The sequence below is a fragment of the Quercus lobata genome, chromosome 12 (assembly GCF_001633185.2).
Source record: "Quercus lobata isolate SW786 chromosome 12, ValleyOak3.0 Primary Assembly, whole genome shotgun sequence".
Classification (NCBI taxonomy): Eukaryota; Viridiplantae; Streptophyta; class Magnoliopsida; order Fagales; family Fagaceae; genus Quercus; species Quercus lobata.
The window spans coordinates 16774829-16791761 of NC_044915.1; the positions used below are offsets into that span (position 1 = coordinate 16774829).

The 16933-nt window shown below is 34.3% G+C and overlaps 2 protein-coding genes across 2 annotated transcripts; both read right to left on the reverse strand.

The window, feature by feature from the left end:
- Window positions 1-206: 206 nt before the first annotated feature.
- LOC115969765 (transcription factor TCP9-like) lies at window positions 207-2050 on the reverse strand. The gene has a single exon (XM_031089375.1). The coding sequence runs from the start codon at window positions 1612-1614 to the stop codon at window positions 460-462; it is 1155 nt and encodes a 384-aa protein (XP_030945235.1). The 5' UTR covers window positions 1615-2050; the 3' UTR covers window positions 207-459.
- Window positions 2051-9821: 7771 nt separating this feature from the next.
- LOC115971599 (hydroxymethylglutaryl-CoA synthase) lies at window positions 9822-16460 on the reverse strand. Its single transcript, XM_031091600.1, has 12 exons — window positions 16112-16460; window positions 14062-14168; window positions 13296-13428; window positions 12471-12614; window positions 12036-12194; window positions 11804-11877; window positions 11593-11668; window positions 11412-11467; window positions 11213-11300; window positions 10945-11085; window positions 10693-10842; window positions 9822-10344 (listed from the first exon to the last, which is right to left on the reverse strand). Exons 1-12 carry the CDS (start codon window positions 16172-16174, stop codon window positions 10129-10131), a joined length of 1407 nt encoding a protein of 468 aa, XP_030947460.1. The 5' UTR covers window positions 16175-16460; the 3' UTR covers window positions 9822-10128.
- Window positions 16461-16933: the final 473 nt, after the last annotated feature.

Genomic DNA, 16933 nt, shown 5'->3' on the forward strand with positions numbered 1-16933 from the left:
TAGTATAAAACACCCACTAAGTTGTAAAACTACCCACCCCTCACGATGCAACTTTCATTAACATGAGAAGCCCAACTTCGAGTTCACATTCCAGAACCAATGGTTAACAATAAAAATTTCCAACAATGTCAGAGCCACAAATTTTTTTTACTACTTTTATTATTTTGAATTGGAAAAAAAATGTTCAAGGTTGGCGAACACAAAGAAAAACCATAAACGTGGACTTTTATATCAAACGTTGAACAATAACCACGGTACAACTTGTACGACGTGGTTGTTAGTACATGTTCTCTAACCTAAAACAAAAATAGAAAGCTGAAAGAAAAGTTGGTGATGGCGAAAGTGTAAAAATTGGACGAAAATCACAGGAAATCATAAACGCTAAAAATCTGTTTCATTCATTGATTCTTTTATTAATATGTTGCAGTGGGAATAGCACCCAAAATTTTGACTCTTTTTTCATGGCTTTGAAGAAGAAGCAGAAGCTTGAGTTTGGTGATTCCCAGGTCGACCCAACAACTGTAACTCTTGCTTATCATAAATCTCCAACGAAAAATCCCTAAGCATCTGAGCTTTACTGGTCACACTCGCCGCCATAGTCGACGACGACTTTTTCGCCACCTTAGCCCCGACCATACTTGTACTCACTGTGCTGTTACAAACCGCAGGAGACGGAGCTCGAATCTCAACCCCACTTGCAATATTCATATTCATATTCACGTTCACATTATTGTTCTGATTCTGACTACAATTATTTGCTATAAATGACGAAATTGGCCTTGCGGTGGACACGTTGAATACTGGCGTCACGGTGGGTGAAAAGGTCCATATTTGCGGGTTCGGATTGGAGGTGGAGCTGGTTCCGGGTACGGGTCCGGGTTGTGGGATCATCCAGAAAGCATTGGCGGGGACCATCATACCGGTATTTCCAACGGCCCAAACTGGGACTAAGCCTTGTGGTGGGACCGTTGGTGTGGCGGGTTGAACTGGTGCGAGAGTTGAAAGATTCGAAACCACGCCGTCGTTTACTACGTCCACGAATTCGCTATTCGACGGTCGTTTACGTTTCTTCGCGGCCGTGGTTGTTGTGGTGGCGGTGGCGGTGGCCGTGGCCGTCGTGGAGGAGGCGCGAGAGGTTGTTGGGATTTTCAGGGTCCCTCCGACGGAGACGGCGATGGCGGGGACTGTTCCGGTGCCGGTCGCTTCGATGATTGCGTTCTCGGCGTGTTCTAAGAGCCACCGGACGGTTTCGCCGTCGGATTTATGGCCGAGTTCTCGGGTTAGTTGGAAGATCCGAGCGGCGCATGTGGCGGGTATTCGGATCCTCCGGCCACGTCCCTCAACCTTCGTGTGACGGTCTTTGGTAGAAGAACGTCTAGCCGCCGTGGAAAGCGGAATCGGCATAGCCATGGGGACCATCCCGAGTGGTTGAGAAGAGACCGGGAGGGAATTTTGGTCCGGGTCGGACGGTGGGTCCGAGTCGAAAGGCTCCTCTTTCAACGCCGGCGTTTCGTAGATGTTAGGGTTGTTTTCCTGGTGGGGCCCGCTGCCGGAGCTGAGATCGGAAGTGCCTCCTCCTCCGTCGTCGTCGTCGTGTTCTTGATACGACGTCATTTTGAGAATTCAGAAGCCTTTGAGTGAGTGAGTGTTTATTGAAACGGTAAGATATAACAGAAGGGAAACAAAATTGAAGAACGATAAGAATGAATGAGTTACAAAAACTATGAAGACTTGGTTGAATAATTTAATTTATTTATTATGATATGAACTTTGGGAGAAATATTTGGACGGTGGAGATTTGAAGATCAGAGAAGTAATGGGGGTGCCACGTGTTGGGACCTACTTGATGACCCATAGGGATTGTGATCGGTCCCAATCAGTGTGGACCACAGGTGGGGATCAAGTCTCAACCAATAGGGTGACAGTGTAGTGTCAGAATTAGGCTGGAAAAGGGTTTGTCTTTCTGGCTTAATAAATGGATTTCATTGGTTCCCACCACCTATCTATGGTGGTCCACCCACTAACCCAAAAGGAATACCTTCCTATTCTTCTTCTTCTCCTTCTACTTCTTCTTCTCCTTATTGCTTGCTTTTTTTTTTTTAACATAAATTTGCTTTAATGTTTCTTTTTTAACTCTAGGAATTTGTGGACATGAGGAAGTAAAGAATTTGATTCCTCTTACCGAACACATGAACTCCAAATTTCTTCATGTTGACTGACATTCCCTCAATTATTAGGAGGAGTAAATGAGCTGGAGCTCATGGTAAATGAAAAGATTTTTCATGTGTGAGAGAAAGTTTAGCAATCATGAGTTTGTGAAGGACTTTCAAGGTGCAGAATCTCACATCTTTTTGGTGACATTTCTCATTTCAATTTCCTAATAAATAAATGACTAAACCATCAAAAACTGACTATAAAACTTTTACATCTACAAATTGGGAAAAATGTTCATACACCCCCCTAAACTTTGGACTAGTGGCCAAAACACCCCCTAAACTTTTTTATTGGCCAATTTACTCCCCAAACTATACACTCCTGCCAAATTAATACTTCAGTTAGCTTCCTGTTAAAAAACTCACGGAATAGCATGTGAGAATCACGTGAAATTTAAAAATTGACTAATTTACACAAAAGAAAGAAAAGAGAGAGGAGAGACCTAGTTTTGACCGGCAAAGAGGAGAGAGAAAGAGGCAGTAGAACCAGAGCCACCGTAAAGCGTGGCTAAGTTCTTCATCCAACGGCTATCTCGCCGTCCGTAGGCTGTATCTTCAAGCCCTGGTATGTGCGAGTTTCTGTCGAGGTTGGGGTTTATTTACTCTAAGATCCAAATAATCACAAATCCTTTCAAGCAATGAATAGGGTGAGTCCACTTTTTTCTTTATTTTAATCTTTGAAGATGAAATTTTAAGATGTTTTGTCCCATGGAATTTTTGGCTGTGTAAAATTCTTTCCAGTTTCCACTTTTTTTTTTTTTTGGTTTGTTTTTTAGTTTCTTTGATACTCGTGGATTTTTGTGATGATTATGGTTAGATATTGATCAAATGATGTAGATTTAATGAATTTTGTGTTGGGTCTTTAGGATTCCGTGGTCGATTGAGTTCTCAACTTAGGTTCATTATTTGTGCATTCCAATTGTTTGATAAATTGTCCTAATGATTGTGTGATATGTGCTTTCTATTCAATCTGGTGGGGTTGTTGCTAGTAGATGCCGGAGTCTATGCTAATCCTTGTCTCTGACCCAGTTTGGCTTTAAATGACTTTGTTTTGTATTATTAGTCTTGTTGTTAAGTAAGCTAGCAATCTTTGTTAGGTTATCCTTGAAGGACTGTGAGTTTCAAAGTAGCTTTACTCTGCTAGATGTAATATGTTTTTTCATCAGTAAAATATCTGAATAACCAAAACAATTCTTGTAAACATACTCTTTTGTGCCATTTGGATGAATTATACACAAAAATTTCTAGATAGAAAGTGGTAATAGGCAGTAGAAGAACCTTGTCAAGTGAAATTTCTGATAATATGTTACCAAAAGACTTAATTTGTCCAAATGAAGAACCTTGCCTATGTGTATGGCTAAAGGAATAGAATGTTAAAACTGTGAAAACCACTTAATACACCAGCATACTGGCTTCCCATATATACGCACACACTCAGTAAAACATTAGTTATGTAAGGTGGAATGAAGATATGTGAGTAGAGACTATGAAGTTAACCTTGGTATTTTTTACGCCTTTGACTAATGATGAATTGAGATTTGATTAAAAAATCTTATTTGATTATGTAAAACTTTTCAGGTTTGGCAGAAATACACTAGAGGTTTTAGCCATAATTTAAATGCACAATAGGATAATTTAGTACATCTAATACTAAGCTTGCTATATGATTTATTGATGTTTTACATTTTTTTTTCCTTGATTATTTCTTTCAAAAATATTAGAAATGATTCATTGATTATTTCTTTCAAACATTACATTTGTTTTTTTACATTTGTGTTATGTGTAATTGCTTTCTGGTAGATGTCCTGTACAAGTAATGCATTAGGTCAGGAAGGATCATTTGCAAGTGTTGCATTATCATCTCCTCAAGAGAGGAGATCAAGTATTGCAAGCTCCCGCCACAAAAATTGATGGTGCAAGAGATCCTCAACTCAAAGAAGTGTTGCAAGTGGAGAGAATGGGTGGTCCACAACATCAAGCAATTTTTTTAGTTTAGAATCATGTTTTTGAAACTTTGGCTAAGTGCTCTAATGATTGTTCATATGCCAATTAGTTTGGCAATAATGTACTAGTGACTTGTGTGAGATGTATTCATGAGCAGATTATGATCCTCATTTTGTTATTAATAAAAAAAAAAATTCTGCACCTATGTGCAATTTATACAAATTATAATTCTCGTTTTATCATTAAAGAAACATGTGCACCTATGTGTAATTTATTTTTGTAAATTTGTGTTTTGTTAACATCAATGAAAAAAAAAAAAAAAAAAAAAAAAACAAAAATTGTACACAGTAAATAGCTTCTCAAAAAAAGAAAAACGAAATAGTTTGTGGACAAATGATCACAAACAAGGTCCGCATTGCGTATCCTTCAATTCATATGCAAATTTGAGTTAGTTATATATATATATAAACATAATTATATTACAAACAACTAGTCATTACATATATGAAAGCTATTACATATCCTTGCACCTCTCATAATACATTTTAACACTTAATTATCATCACATAATTGTTACATCATTGACATTGAACACTTAACTAAGCAAGATACAATTTTGAGTACACATTGGTTGGCATTTCTCCTCAAGTCCCAGGTCTTTTCCATCTTTCTTTGCAACTCCAATTATTTTAGAGTATATTGAAGTCTTACATTTCCAATCGGATGTCAAGGTTGCAACTTACAACTTGTAACACATTTTTGATCCCTTACATCTGTTTGAGAAAATTAAAAAAGAAATTAGATAAAACTAGATGTGATTCATGTGAAGGCCATAAAGTCATTAGAAATACAATGAGAGAAGTCATTAGCAAGCATCTAGATTTCACTCAATTTTTCATCAGGTCTAACATTTTGATCCTAAAAAAAAGGAGAGCCCAATAATTAAACTATTTTTATTTGCCTATTCTTGTTCATAATAAAAAATCTAAATATGTGTATAAAATGTTCAATCTATAAACTATGTTTTGAATATTTCCTCAGCCCAGTGAAGCTCACAATAATCCTAGACTTAATTAAAATGAAGGTCATTAAAACAAGGTACAAGTTGAGTTCGATGTTTATGCCTTTTATTTCTCACCTGAAACAAATATTGCTAGCTTACATAACAGCAAGACTAATAATACAAAACCAAGTCATTTAAAGCCAAATTGGATTTAAAAAAAAAGGATTAGCATAGACTCCGGCATCTACCAGCAACAACCCCACCAGATTGAACAGAAAGCACATATCACATAATCATTGGGACAATTTACCAAACAATTGGAATGCACAAATAATGAACCTAAGTTGAGAACTCAATCAACCATGGAATCCTAAAGACCCAACACAAAATTCATTAAATCTACATCATGTGATCAATATCTAACCATAATCATCACAAAAATCCACGAGTATCAAAGGAACTAAAAAAAAAAAAAAACCAAAAAAAGTGGAAAGAATTTTACACAGCCAAAAATTCCATGGGCCAAAACATCTAAAAATTTCATTTTCAAAGATAAAAATAAAGAAAAACCTGGACTCACCCTATTCATTGCTTGAAAGGATTTGTGATTATTTGGATCCTGGACTCAACCCCGATAGAAACTTGCACGTACCAGGGCCTGAAGATACGGCCTACAGGGAGCGAGACAACCGCCGGATGAAGAACTCAGCGCCACTCCACGGTGGCTCTAGTTCTACCGCCTCTTTCTCTCTCTTCTTTGCCGGTCAGACCAAGGTCTTTCCTCTCTTATTTCCATCGTGTGAATTAATTAGTTTTTAAACTTCACATCCTATTCCGTTAGTGTTTTAACGTGGAACTAACTGAAGAATTAATTTGGCAAGTGCGTATAGTTTAAGGAGTAAATCGGCTAATAAAAAAGTTTAAGGGGTGTTTTAGCCACTGATCCAAAGTTTAGGGGGTGTATGGGCATTTTTCCCCTACAAATTTCACTGGAACTCTTTCAAAAAAGAATTTATCTATGATGTTTCCTCTCACATTTGTATTGATTGAATTCTTATTTGAATCTCCAATTAATTTGATGGATAGCTAAATCAACAAAATTCATCTTCGAAATCATCTTAGGAATAATTTAACCTTTTGATACTTCTGTAGTTAAAATAACAACAACAACTTATTTAAAAATATATTTTAATAGAATAGGAAAGTAGTAGAAATATTTGAAAAATGAATAGCCAAAAATTTTTAATATATATATATATATAATAAAATGTTGCCTAGACTTTTGACTAAAATGATCTTCTTACACTATGCATTAGCTAGAAGACTTACCTTTTTATTTTTTTAAGAGAGTTTTAACATATAGCGTCCACTCGTGATGATAATTTTTTATCATCAGACCAAGACACCAATCAGTTTTTAGTGTAAATAGAAATTGAACCCCAAATCTCTTATACAACCATCTTTACCAGTTGAGTTAACTAAAACCCACAGCTAGAAAACTTACCTATAATAAATATGTAAAATTCCTTCAATGCCAAACTACTTTTTTTTTATAACTCAACTCATATTTCAATGAAGGAGTCTAGAATTCAAATTCTCCTCCTTTAATTTAATTAAAAAGAAAAAACTAGAAAGTAATAATAAATCTTAGTTATTTTAGATCTTACTCCCTTCGTCCCAAATTATTGGTCCTGTATTCTATTTTGAAATGTCCCAAAATTTTGTCCAATTTCTAAAATTAAAAATCATTAACTTATTGAGCTTCCTATTATGCCTTACCAAATACAAATACTTTAAACGATAAAAATTTTTGAGAACGTTGTTGAGTAACTTTGAAAACTTCTATTTTTTATTTAATTAAAAGATGAGACAATAAATGATGCTCTCTTAAAAAATTGGATTTTCTGAACAAGATCAACAATTTAGGGTAAGGATAGTATGACACATGGCCTAAATGGCAAAGACTTCAAGACCCGTAAGTTGTAAGATAGAATTACCATCAACTCAACTCTATGTAGGTATGTTATTTAGCAAAAAGAAAATGCTGAAATGTTTAAAGGTTGGTGGAATAATTTACGTATTACTGCTTAACTTGGATGAACAGTTCTTTCTCAAACAAAAAATAAATAAAAAATAAAACTGGATAAAGATGAACAGTTAAATCCTATACCTTTTTGTGCTATTTAATTAATTAATTGAGATGGAGAAGTTAATGAAAGGCTTAGAATGTAAAGCCCAAAAGTTCATATGTTAGCCAAGATGGCATATAATTTTGAGCATGTAAACTGTTTGGTTAGAGAGGCTCCTGTTGCTTTATCGGCCGTTATCCAACGTGATGTGATGCCCTGATTTTATTCAATGAAATTCTTAAGAAACTTTTCATTTATAAATAGTAATAATAATAATAATTTTTTTTTAAAAGTTCCAATTAGCTTAAAGTTAAAATCCTAAAACTAGTGTTGGGATATTTGGAGAGAGTGATATTTGACCATGATACTGATCCACAAACTGGATTTAAATCCAGTACTAATAATTCATGCAGAATTTGGATCAATTTGGCATATGCAAGCTTTCTCCAACTTAACTAGGGCCGTAAATGAGCCAAGCTTTATTGAGTAGTGTGTGTTTGAGCTTGACTCGTTAATAAAAATCAAATGCTCAAGCTTGGCTTGAGCTTGAAACAAGCCTAAAAACAATATTTGAACTCGAGCTCATGAGAGTACCAAAAAACTTGAGCTCAACTTGGCTTGGCTTGATTAATTAGTCAAGCCAAGCTCGAGTTTAATATCAAGCTCAAACTCGAGCTCAAGTCAAGCTTTTTAACTTAGGATCCAAAAAAATTGCACCATTAAATGCTTATACCACCAAAAATCAAGTAAACAAAATATATATAAATATATATATATATATATATATATAATATACTCATTTTATCATGCTTCTAACACTCGTGATTAGAAATTGTTTAAATTACAACTTTACATAATTAAATCCATCCATCATCATTCATTGTCTACAGCTTGAGTAATTGTTCAAAATACAATTTTTACTTCTACATTTGTCATTCGTGCAACTATAATCTTCACAAATCTAAATAAATTAACATTCCAAAACATATATGAATAAACAAGCTATAAATTAATATTCCAAAACATGTGTAATGTCATAATAATGAGTTTATTTAGTAAACATATATCAAGCTATAAACGAGCTTAAGCTCGGCATGTTTTATATCGAGTCCTATTGTTCACGAGCTTGTTCATGAACATTTTTTTTTTGCTTGAGCTCAGCTTATTTATCAAACAAGCCTAAAACTAAAGCTTAAACTTGGCTTATTTGTAAACAAACAAACATAAACGAGCTTTTTATCGAGTCAAGCTCGAGTTATTCATAAACGGATTGATTCGTTTATAGCCCTACATTCCTGCAACACACGAGGACAAGATTCCTACGTCAAACCAAAGTGGACCAACAATAAAGGGTTTAGAGTCTTAAATGTTAAAAAGCATAATTAGGGTTTCCAAATCCAAAACCTTTATTATCAATTAACAAAGAAACTCGGTAATTTGGCAAATTCCTTAATGCTACTACTAGAATTCAAATTCAATGATGGGCGATTCAAAAGGAATTCAATAATGGGTCATGGGTGGGGGCCCAATTGAAGCCACAGAGAGATAAGGATTTAAATCTTGTAAACAATTTGACACCGATTGATTAAGAATCTACCTAAAGTGCTTTTATGATTCTATTCTTTTATAAGTGTCTAGGTACAATATGAATATATGATGAATGAATTATATATATATAAAGAGAATTCTCCTCTTTCAACTGGGTTTTTATGTGGTTCAAAAATATCATCATTAATGAAATGTAACTTTATTTAGAAATAGAGTCATAAATGTCAAATAACAAATTTCATTTTGAATTCAAAAAGAAAATTCCTAAAATTTAGGATTTTTTTCCCTTCACGTTGAAAAGAGAAATTACAACTGCTTACCTCTAAAGTTTATCATTTTTATTTGTTTGAAAAATAAAAATATATATATTTCTAAATTATAATAAATACAAATTATTAACCTTTATTCAAAAAAGTAGAAGAGTAATCCACCTTTGTTTGGAGTTGGAAGTATTAGCCAATTATTTTTAGGTAATCTGCTCCTAAAATATGTATGATCTAGTTTTCAAACACCAGAAGAAAAGAAAGGTGGAAGGGAAAAATCTCCATATTCCATGTTTTGTGCTTTTTTTCTTTTTTTGTTTTATATAGTATATATGATAAAAGACTCTTTTGAATATAAATATTATTGAACTTTTGTACCACCTGACCATCGTAATTGTGCTCCCCTTTTTTCTTGGCTAAATAATTATTTTATTTCACACAAAAAGGAAGCAAAATAGGGATGGGCCTTTATCTTTTCTACCATTTGCGAGACAAACCAAGTTCGGGAGGTCAAAAAAGGGAATAGGACCCAACTTGTTGTAAAAGAAAGCCCAGTGGACCAGATTGGCAGATTGTGAGATGCACTGTTAAGACCTGCTTTAACAGCTTCCCTTTTCCCCTATTTTGCATAAACCTGTTATAATTGATTGCACTTGCAACATTTTCTCTTCATAAGAGTCGTGAAAACAACACAAGCAAGCAGCACATATAGGTACACCAATTTGAGAAGGTGAAAAGATGATTATCATCTTCAGCATTTGTTACATTTTCATTATCCAGGGAGTAGACATTTTGGTTTGAATGAAGGTAATGATTATTGAGATAACCTTCAATGAAAATGGGGAAAAGGAAGAGGAAAAATAAATTAACCTTACAACACTTGCTACTCAACACACTAATTTCTTTAGAATACAAACTTACGGAACGATGTTCTTACTTCTAACAACTAAGAAGTAAAGAACACGTAACAACTAAGAATTAAGAACACAAAAGCCAACTTCTTGGCTACATGCTGTATTATGTTCATCTCACTGACCATTAACAAGAGAACCATTCTCACAGGGGGTGCCAGTTGTACTATCCCCGTCCTTCTTTGCATAGAATCTCCGATACATGGAGTCAACTTCAGTAAGATAGTATGTGCCTGGAGATAAAAGGCTAATGTCCTTGCTTGTCACAAAGTCCTTAGCTCCGTACCTGTGCTCCATGAGGTGCATTGTTTCGACAAATTTGTCTGGTGGGAACTGCATGAAAACCACACCAACGTTAAAATACACAAAAACCACCAATCCCAACTAATTTAGAAAGGAAAAGGAATTATTCATTACTAAAGAATTCCTAGGTTTTTTTTTTTTTTTTTTTTTTCCCCCTGTTATGGGCTAACTATCCACCAATTATTCTTTGCACAAAATTATTTCCCCTGTAGAGACATGAAATTTTAGTATTAAACTGTATGGCCTTTTAATCATAGGCAAATGAATAAAGCAAGTCAAACGTTTAGCACACTTAAATATAAATCTCTAAAATAACAAAACATCAAACAAAGACACCTGGAAATTAATAGCATCAGAAAAGAAGAATACGAGAAATACCTCGTGCCTTGACTTCAACTTCCTTGCAACATCCATCACATTGGCAATGTTTGACAAGCTAAAGGGATGTTGACCTTCACGGAGTTGCAATGAAAACATTGTAGCACTTGAGCCACTCCCATATGAGAACAGTATCACTCGCTTGCCCGCCTGCAAGCCATGAGATAATATAACATTAATAATAACCATGAAGTATGAACATTTGAAGGGAAGAAACCAATTTGTTAGTTTAGTAAGCAGTTAGAAAATTACCAATGCACTATTCTTATTGTGAATAAGGGATGCAAAAGCTGCATAGAGAGATGCAGTGTACATGTTGCCAACTTGCTTTGGTAGCAAAGTGGTTGGCTGCACCTTTGCATCGTATAGGGACTTCGCAAGTTGCTGGGTTACCTGTAGATCAACATGATCATTAGGAAGAGTGTCCAATCTTAAGAACAATATAATCCAAAATTATCTTAAGGAAGTAAATGAATAGAAAACACTCTTAATAATAATCACTCTCAAAATTCTAGAGTACCTTTTCAAGATCCCGGCTCTTGTAGCTTTCGTCACCAGATAAGGTCGAAAATGGTCCCAACTTTTCTTTGGCAGCCTCATCAATGGAGCTGCAAATAGAAGCAGATATTATTAATCCCCAAGTACATGCACAATGTAGATAAAACTTCTGAAAACTAGATGTCATAATTCCTAGAGGGATGAAGAAAACAAACAATAACCTGGCATTTCTCAAGAAGTCATCATACAACAAACGAGCAAAACTTTTTTGTACAAGCTGCAGTTGTTCAAAGCAAAAAATTGAATTAAATAAATAAGCTATTGCTTTAATCATTTTAGAATTTCAATTATGATTCCAAAAACTAAATTGGCTGCAGAATTATAATCGACAACATAATATACCTTGTTATATGGAGAGTGAAAAACAAAATAGTCAGCATCAGAAAGAGAAAATTGTTTCCCTTCCAGTTTCTCATACCTACAGAATGCAAAATGGTAAGACATTTACATGGCACACATTTATCACCAAAAGCTCTATTAGAACATAGTTATTTTTCTCTAGAACTCTATTAGAACATAGTTAAAAGCTTTCAAGACTTCCATAGAATCTTACTTGTTACACATTTGTTTGTAGCAAGAATCAAGAGCCATGAGATAGCATGTTTGAGAAAGCTTGCCATCAACAACCTGCAATAATATTAATCAATGGGAGTCATTCCACAAGAAACTTGATTCAACAGATAATGAATTTTCTTGATTGAATACCATGCAAATGACAGGACAAATTCACAACCAAAAGCTAAAGAAACAGTTCAATCAAGAAAATGGAATTTGGGAAAAAGTACCGGATATTCACTAGCAAGGTTTGGCTTGTAAAAATCATAGACATGAGCCATATGAGACCCCCTAACTTTGCTTTCAAAAGAAATAGGAGCATCAGGTCCTATTAGGATGGCGATAGCTGCTGCTCCTCCAGTAGGTCGGGCTGGTCCTTCTGCATAGACCTGATAGAGGAAACTACAATCAGTAAATGGTGTATGATAGACTTCATAAAATGATAATTCCTAATTTATCCCCCCAAAAAAATCATTTTATGTGAATTAGACTGATTTCAAGTAGTGAAATAAAGAACAGGAATACATCTCCAAATTCAGAAATTCTTCAATTTTGTGTATTCATAATACATAATTTATTTCATGTGAGAAATAAAGCAAATCTGTCCCTGGAGGCCTGGACCATACTCAAAGGCATAATATAATATCCAAAGGAAATTGTCATACCGCACTGTCAGTGCACACAACAAGTCCATAGCGTCCATCCCATGAACTGCTCTCAACCCAATTGACACAGTTGAATAAAGCTGCAGTTCCCCCATAGCATGCATTAGTTGAGTCAACGCCTTCAATGTCGGTATTTCCACATTTCTGTTCATTCCAAGGAGAGCAGTCAATTATATTCTTTGAAGAAAGGTTTCATAAGAATTGATAGGATTTGAAATACTAACTAAATGAATCCTATCATAAGAACAATCACAGCAGAGCAATATCAGGGATCTAAATAGAAAGAAAAACCCAAAAAAAATTCATTGCTTAAAAAGGAAGAAGATAAGAATCATGATTTGGAATCCAAACCAAATACAAAAGAACCCAGTCTAGCTAGAGGCAACTTTAACCTGTTGCTCTACATGAAAACCAGTAGTGAGTCAACAAGTAAAATCTAGGCTTTTAAAAATTTGAAGAGGGTTGCAACAAGGTAAGTGTGATTCTACTTCAATCCACTTGATTAGCCAATTAGTAAGTGGGTTGGAACCAGGCTTTGTTCAAACTATTTACAAACAAATAAGCAATTCCAGAACCAATGCAACATAATTCTGAGCCCATATTAATTGTATGAATCACTTGTATAACTTCTATGGTTCTACCTCAACTGAGGTTTTAGCATCCACAATATTTACTCTTCTTTTTTTGATAGGTATATTCACTACATTTACTCTAATTGGATTAGATTCCAAAGAACCAACATATGGTCACATATTTCATCACCATAAATAAGCAATCAATTCAAATCAGAAGAGCATGTTGTATTTAAATGGTTCAGAGGTCTACCTCAAAGATTCCCATCAGGAAGGTCTTAATGGACTTGCTCTTGTCTATTACAGTCTCACTGCCTACTTCCAGACGACCAATTTGTTTGGGATCAACTCCATATTTCTCAAGGAGGGAGGTAACCACTGTCAAGCTGAAAATCGAAGAGCCAACAAATGTAAAACTTCCTGAAGATGCTATCAGAATGATTATTATTGTTATTAAATTTAAAGTTGAAGCTCAACGGAGTGTTTAAAGCATGGACATACCAAAGTAACAGTCAATGTAAAAAGAAGAAATCAATATGGGCCCTCCTAATGGTCACGTCTACCAGGATAAGTATTAAACATAAACTAATACAGGGCTAACACACATGTAAATAGATAAATGATTTTTTTTTTTTTAATGAAAAGGACAGTACATCATGCCATACTGCAATTCATTCGATTTCTTTTTCTATTCTTTTTTTCCCCTCTGAAGGGTTGTCAATAGCAATCCAATAGAAGATCCACTTGGTATGATTCCTCACCAATTTAATAGTCTTTTCATTCCTCAATTGAAATTGAACTAACAGGATTCAGTTCTCAATGTAGGCTTTCATTTTGGACTAAGAACTTTCCTATATTTGTATGAGGCTCCCTTTCAATTGTCATGGTGTTCTTTAAACTTCCTAGAACACCACTAGATCATGATTGTGTTTTAACTTAATTCTGACTCAAAGCAATGACAACATGAAAAGTAACATTAGGTGCAGAAAAACTGTGATGGTTGAATGTAGAGTCGCAACCTCATTGAGATGACATCTTCCACCTCAGTACAAAATGCCATGCAATCTTGCCCGAGTCCGATAGTGTATTTCCCTTTACTTGCACCATCATGAGCCTCCAATACTTCCTATTTCCCATATAGAAAGAAAAGATACATTCAGCAGGTGATACAATTCTAATAGTTTTTTTACAATAACACACATACAGGTTAATAAAATGCCAGCAAGAATTGTGTTCACTTGAAAAATGCTAACTCGACTACATAACTTATTCCAGAAAAAAACCATGGGACCACCCTTATTACCTGAAAAATCAATATTTTTTTAGGAACCATGTAATTACTGATTTCAATGGGCATGCTATGCTAGTAGCCTAGTACTTTCTTGGTTATTCCCAGGGCACTTTTAATTATTTTATTGTTGGTTATTCCTTTCATCTTGAAAAAAAAATCATTAAAAAATCATGAATTCTACCTGTTTACATAAGAATTCTACCTGCCTCAAATCCCATCTCAAATTATGGTACCCAGTACAGCCATGTATAAAATTCTTCATTGTTATTGGATAGTTTGTCATCCTTATCTCAACTAATTGTTTATTAGCTCTTTATAATTCAAAGATTGCCCTTTTTATATTAAAGCTCTATTTTCATCCTTATCTCAACTAATTGTTTATTAGCTCTTTATAATTCAAAGATTGCCCTTTTTATATTAAAGCTCTATTTTAAGTTAATTAGAGTTTCTCAGTTATATTTTACTTCTGAAATTCTCTATTAATTAATATTAATAATATGCAGAATTTGCAATCATATATATCTTGCATTAAAATTTATATTAATTTTTTAAACTTTGTATTCACAATCCCCATTTCTATCATTGATTTTGAAAATCAACTATAAATTATAAAAAGGGAAAGAAAAAAAATTAAGATAGGCTAGGAAGCACTAATACACACACAGGATATATTTATCAATATGATAAGGAGTGATGGGAAATTTCTTGAAATTATACTATAAAATATGACATGGAGACTTTAATTCATTAATATTTAAATAAATATTTTTTAAGTACATGTTATGCTCATTTTTAGATTAAAAATATTTTAAAAAACAAATGCCAAAAGGTATTAATATTTTTAAGTAATAATATGAATTAACAAGCTATTAGTTTTCATTGAGAGAGTGTGTCAAAGAAGGAGAAATAGATCAAAAAACCTAACAATTCTGGAATCCTCAGCCCCCTTGAAAAAGATTTCCAGATTATCTACTAATGGGTACCAGTCAATCTCTAAATCCATTTCAAAAAAAAAAAAAAAAAAAAACTACCATTACTATAACTATTACCATTCTACAATTAGCAAAAAGTTCCAAAATCATGACACCCCATAATAGGCCATGTAGCCAAAGACGCTTTTAGCTCACCCAACACTTCCTGGTGTTTCGAACAGAGACATCCCAGGTTCAAATTATCGGCCATGTAATCCATGACAAATAGCCACTCTCAAAAGAATTGAGATTTGACAGTCAACACTATCTTCCTAAGCATGCTGTGGCTGTGGTTGACCGCCACCATTAGATCACAATTTTGACCAACTTTTTTTTAATTCTAATAAGACACAATTTTGACCAAATCACCAAACCTTATTGTGAATTTACACACACTTCAGAAATCAGAACACCATAAAAGGAAGCAAGATTAAAATTTAGACCACTAATTTTAAATCACAATAATAAATCACATGCTTATGTATATAAATATATATAATAATAATAATAATAATATCACGCATCTTGAGCCAACTTTGAAAGCAATATACACAAAAATGACAGCATATATCTGAAATAAAAGCTTCACATAGAGGAAAACAAGATTCTGTTTGATTCTCGGGAAAGTAAAGTAGTAATAATAATACCTAAAAAAAATTAATAAAGAAAGCCGAACTTATTATTGAACTATTCGATTAGCTGAGGTCAATTTATGTGATTTTTACCAAACTTGAGGATCAGAAAATCAGCGACATTTTCTCAGCATCCAAACACAGAAATTATAGAAAGAGAGAGAGAGTGAGTCACCTGCTGAATACAGGTAAGAGGGAAGTAGATATCCATGGCGAGAATTCCAACATTCTTTGCCATATTTGCCTTTCACTTCACAGAAGCAAACTTTGAAACGATTTGACTTCTCAAAAAAAAAAAAAAAAGAAGATCCGAACAACAAATTCGCCTCTCTCTTCTCTCGCTAGATTCGTTACAAAAGGGAAGAGGAAGAGGAAGAGGTTAGAAGAGAGAGAAAAAGGAAGAGCTTTTAAATCGCAGAGAAAATGGGAGGGTGAGGCTAACATGAAGCTGCTCTGGGTTTATATAGGAACTCTCTGCCTCTCTCTCTCTCTCTCTCTCTCTCAGACTCACAGCCCACGCCACGAGTGAAAAATTATGGGTTTGAAACATACGACTCTCTTTGCTCAAACTCCTTTTTTCACCTCTGTGTTCCGTTTATTTACAGAGGGTGCCATTACATTTCATATGGGTTTGAAATTGGGAATCCACCCGTTTTTTTTTTTTTTTTTTTTGTGGGTGTTTGTAGGTGTAGCTAAAACGACAACCGGTTGTCGTCATTGTTTGTAACGGATGCTTTTGATTTCAAAAACTAACAATCGGTTGTTTGTTGGCAACAAATTGAATAATGGAAAGTAGTGAGTAATAACAATAATTCTGAAACTTGACTTTGTGCTGTCATGTGTTAGAGCGTGGAGCCACCGGTTATTCAAAATACACAAAAATCCAAAATAGAGAACCAAATTTACCAAATACACAAAAATCGTTCTTTATTATTAATTCAATTTTTTCCCAAAATGATACTATGTTTGGTTAGAGGATTTAAACTCAATTTATTTT

Excerpts from the sequence above, each read along its gene's own strand:
- LOC115969765 (XM_031089375.1), bottom strand. The coding sequence starts at position 1,614 with ATGACGTCGTATCAAGAACACGACGACGACGACGGAGGAGGAGGCACT.
- LOC115971599 (XM_031091600.1), bottom strand. The coding sequence starts at position 16,174 with ATGGCAAAGAATGTTGGAATTCTCGCCATGGATATCTACTTCCCTCTT. Across the intron at positions 14,169-16,111 it reads CTCTTACCTGTATTCAGCAG|GAAGTATTGGAGGCTCATGA; the intron begins GTGACTCACTCT and ends TATGGGAAATAG. Across the intron at positions 12,195-12,470 it reads TTGTGTGCACTGACAGTGCG|GTCTATGCAGAAGGACCAGC; the intron begins GTATGACAATTT and ends TTCCTCTATCAG.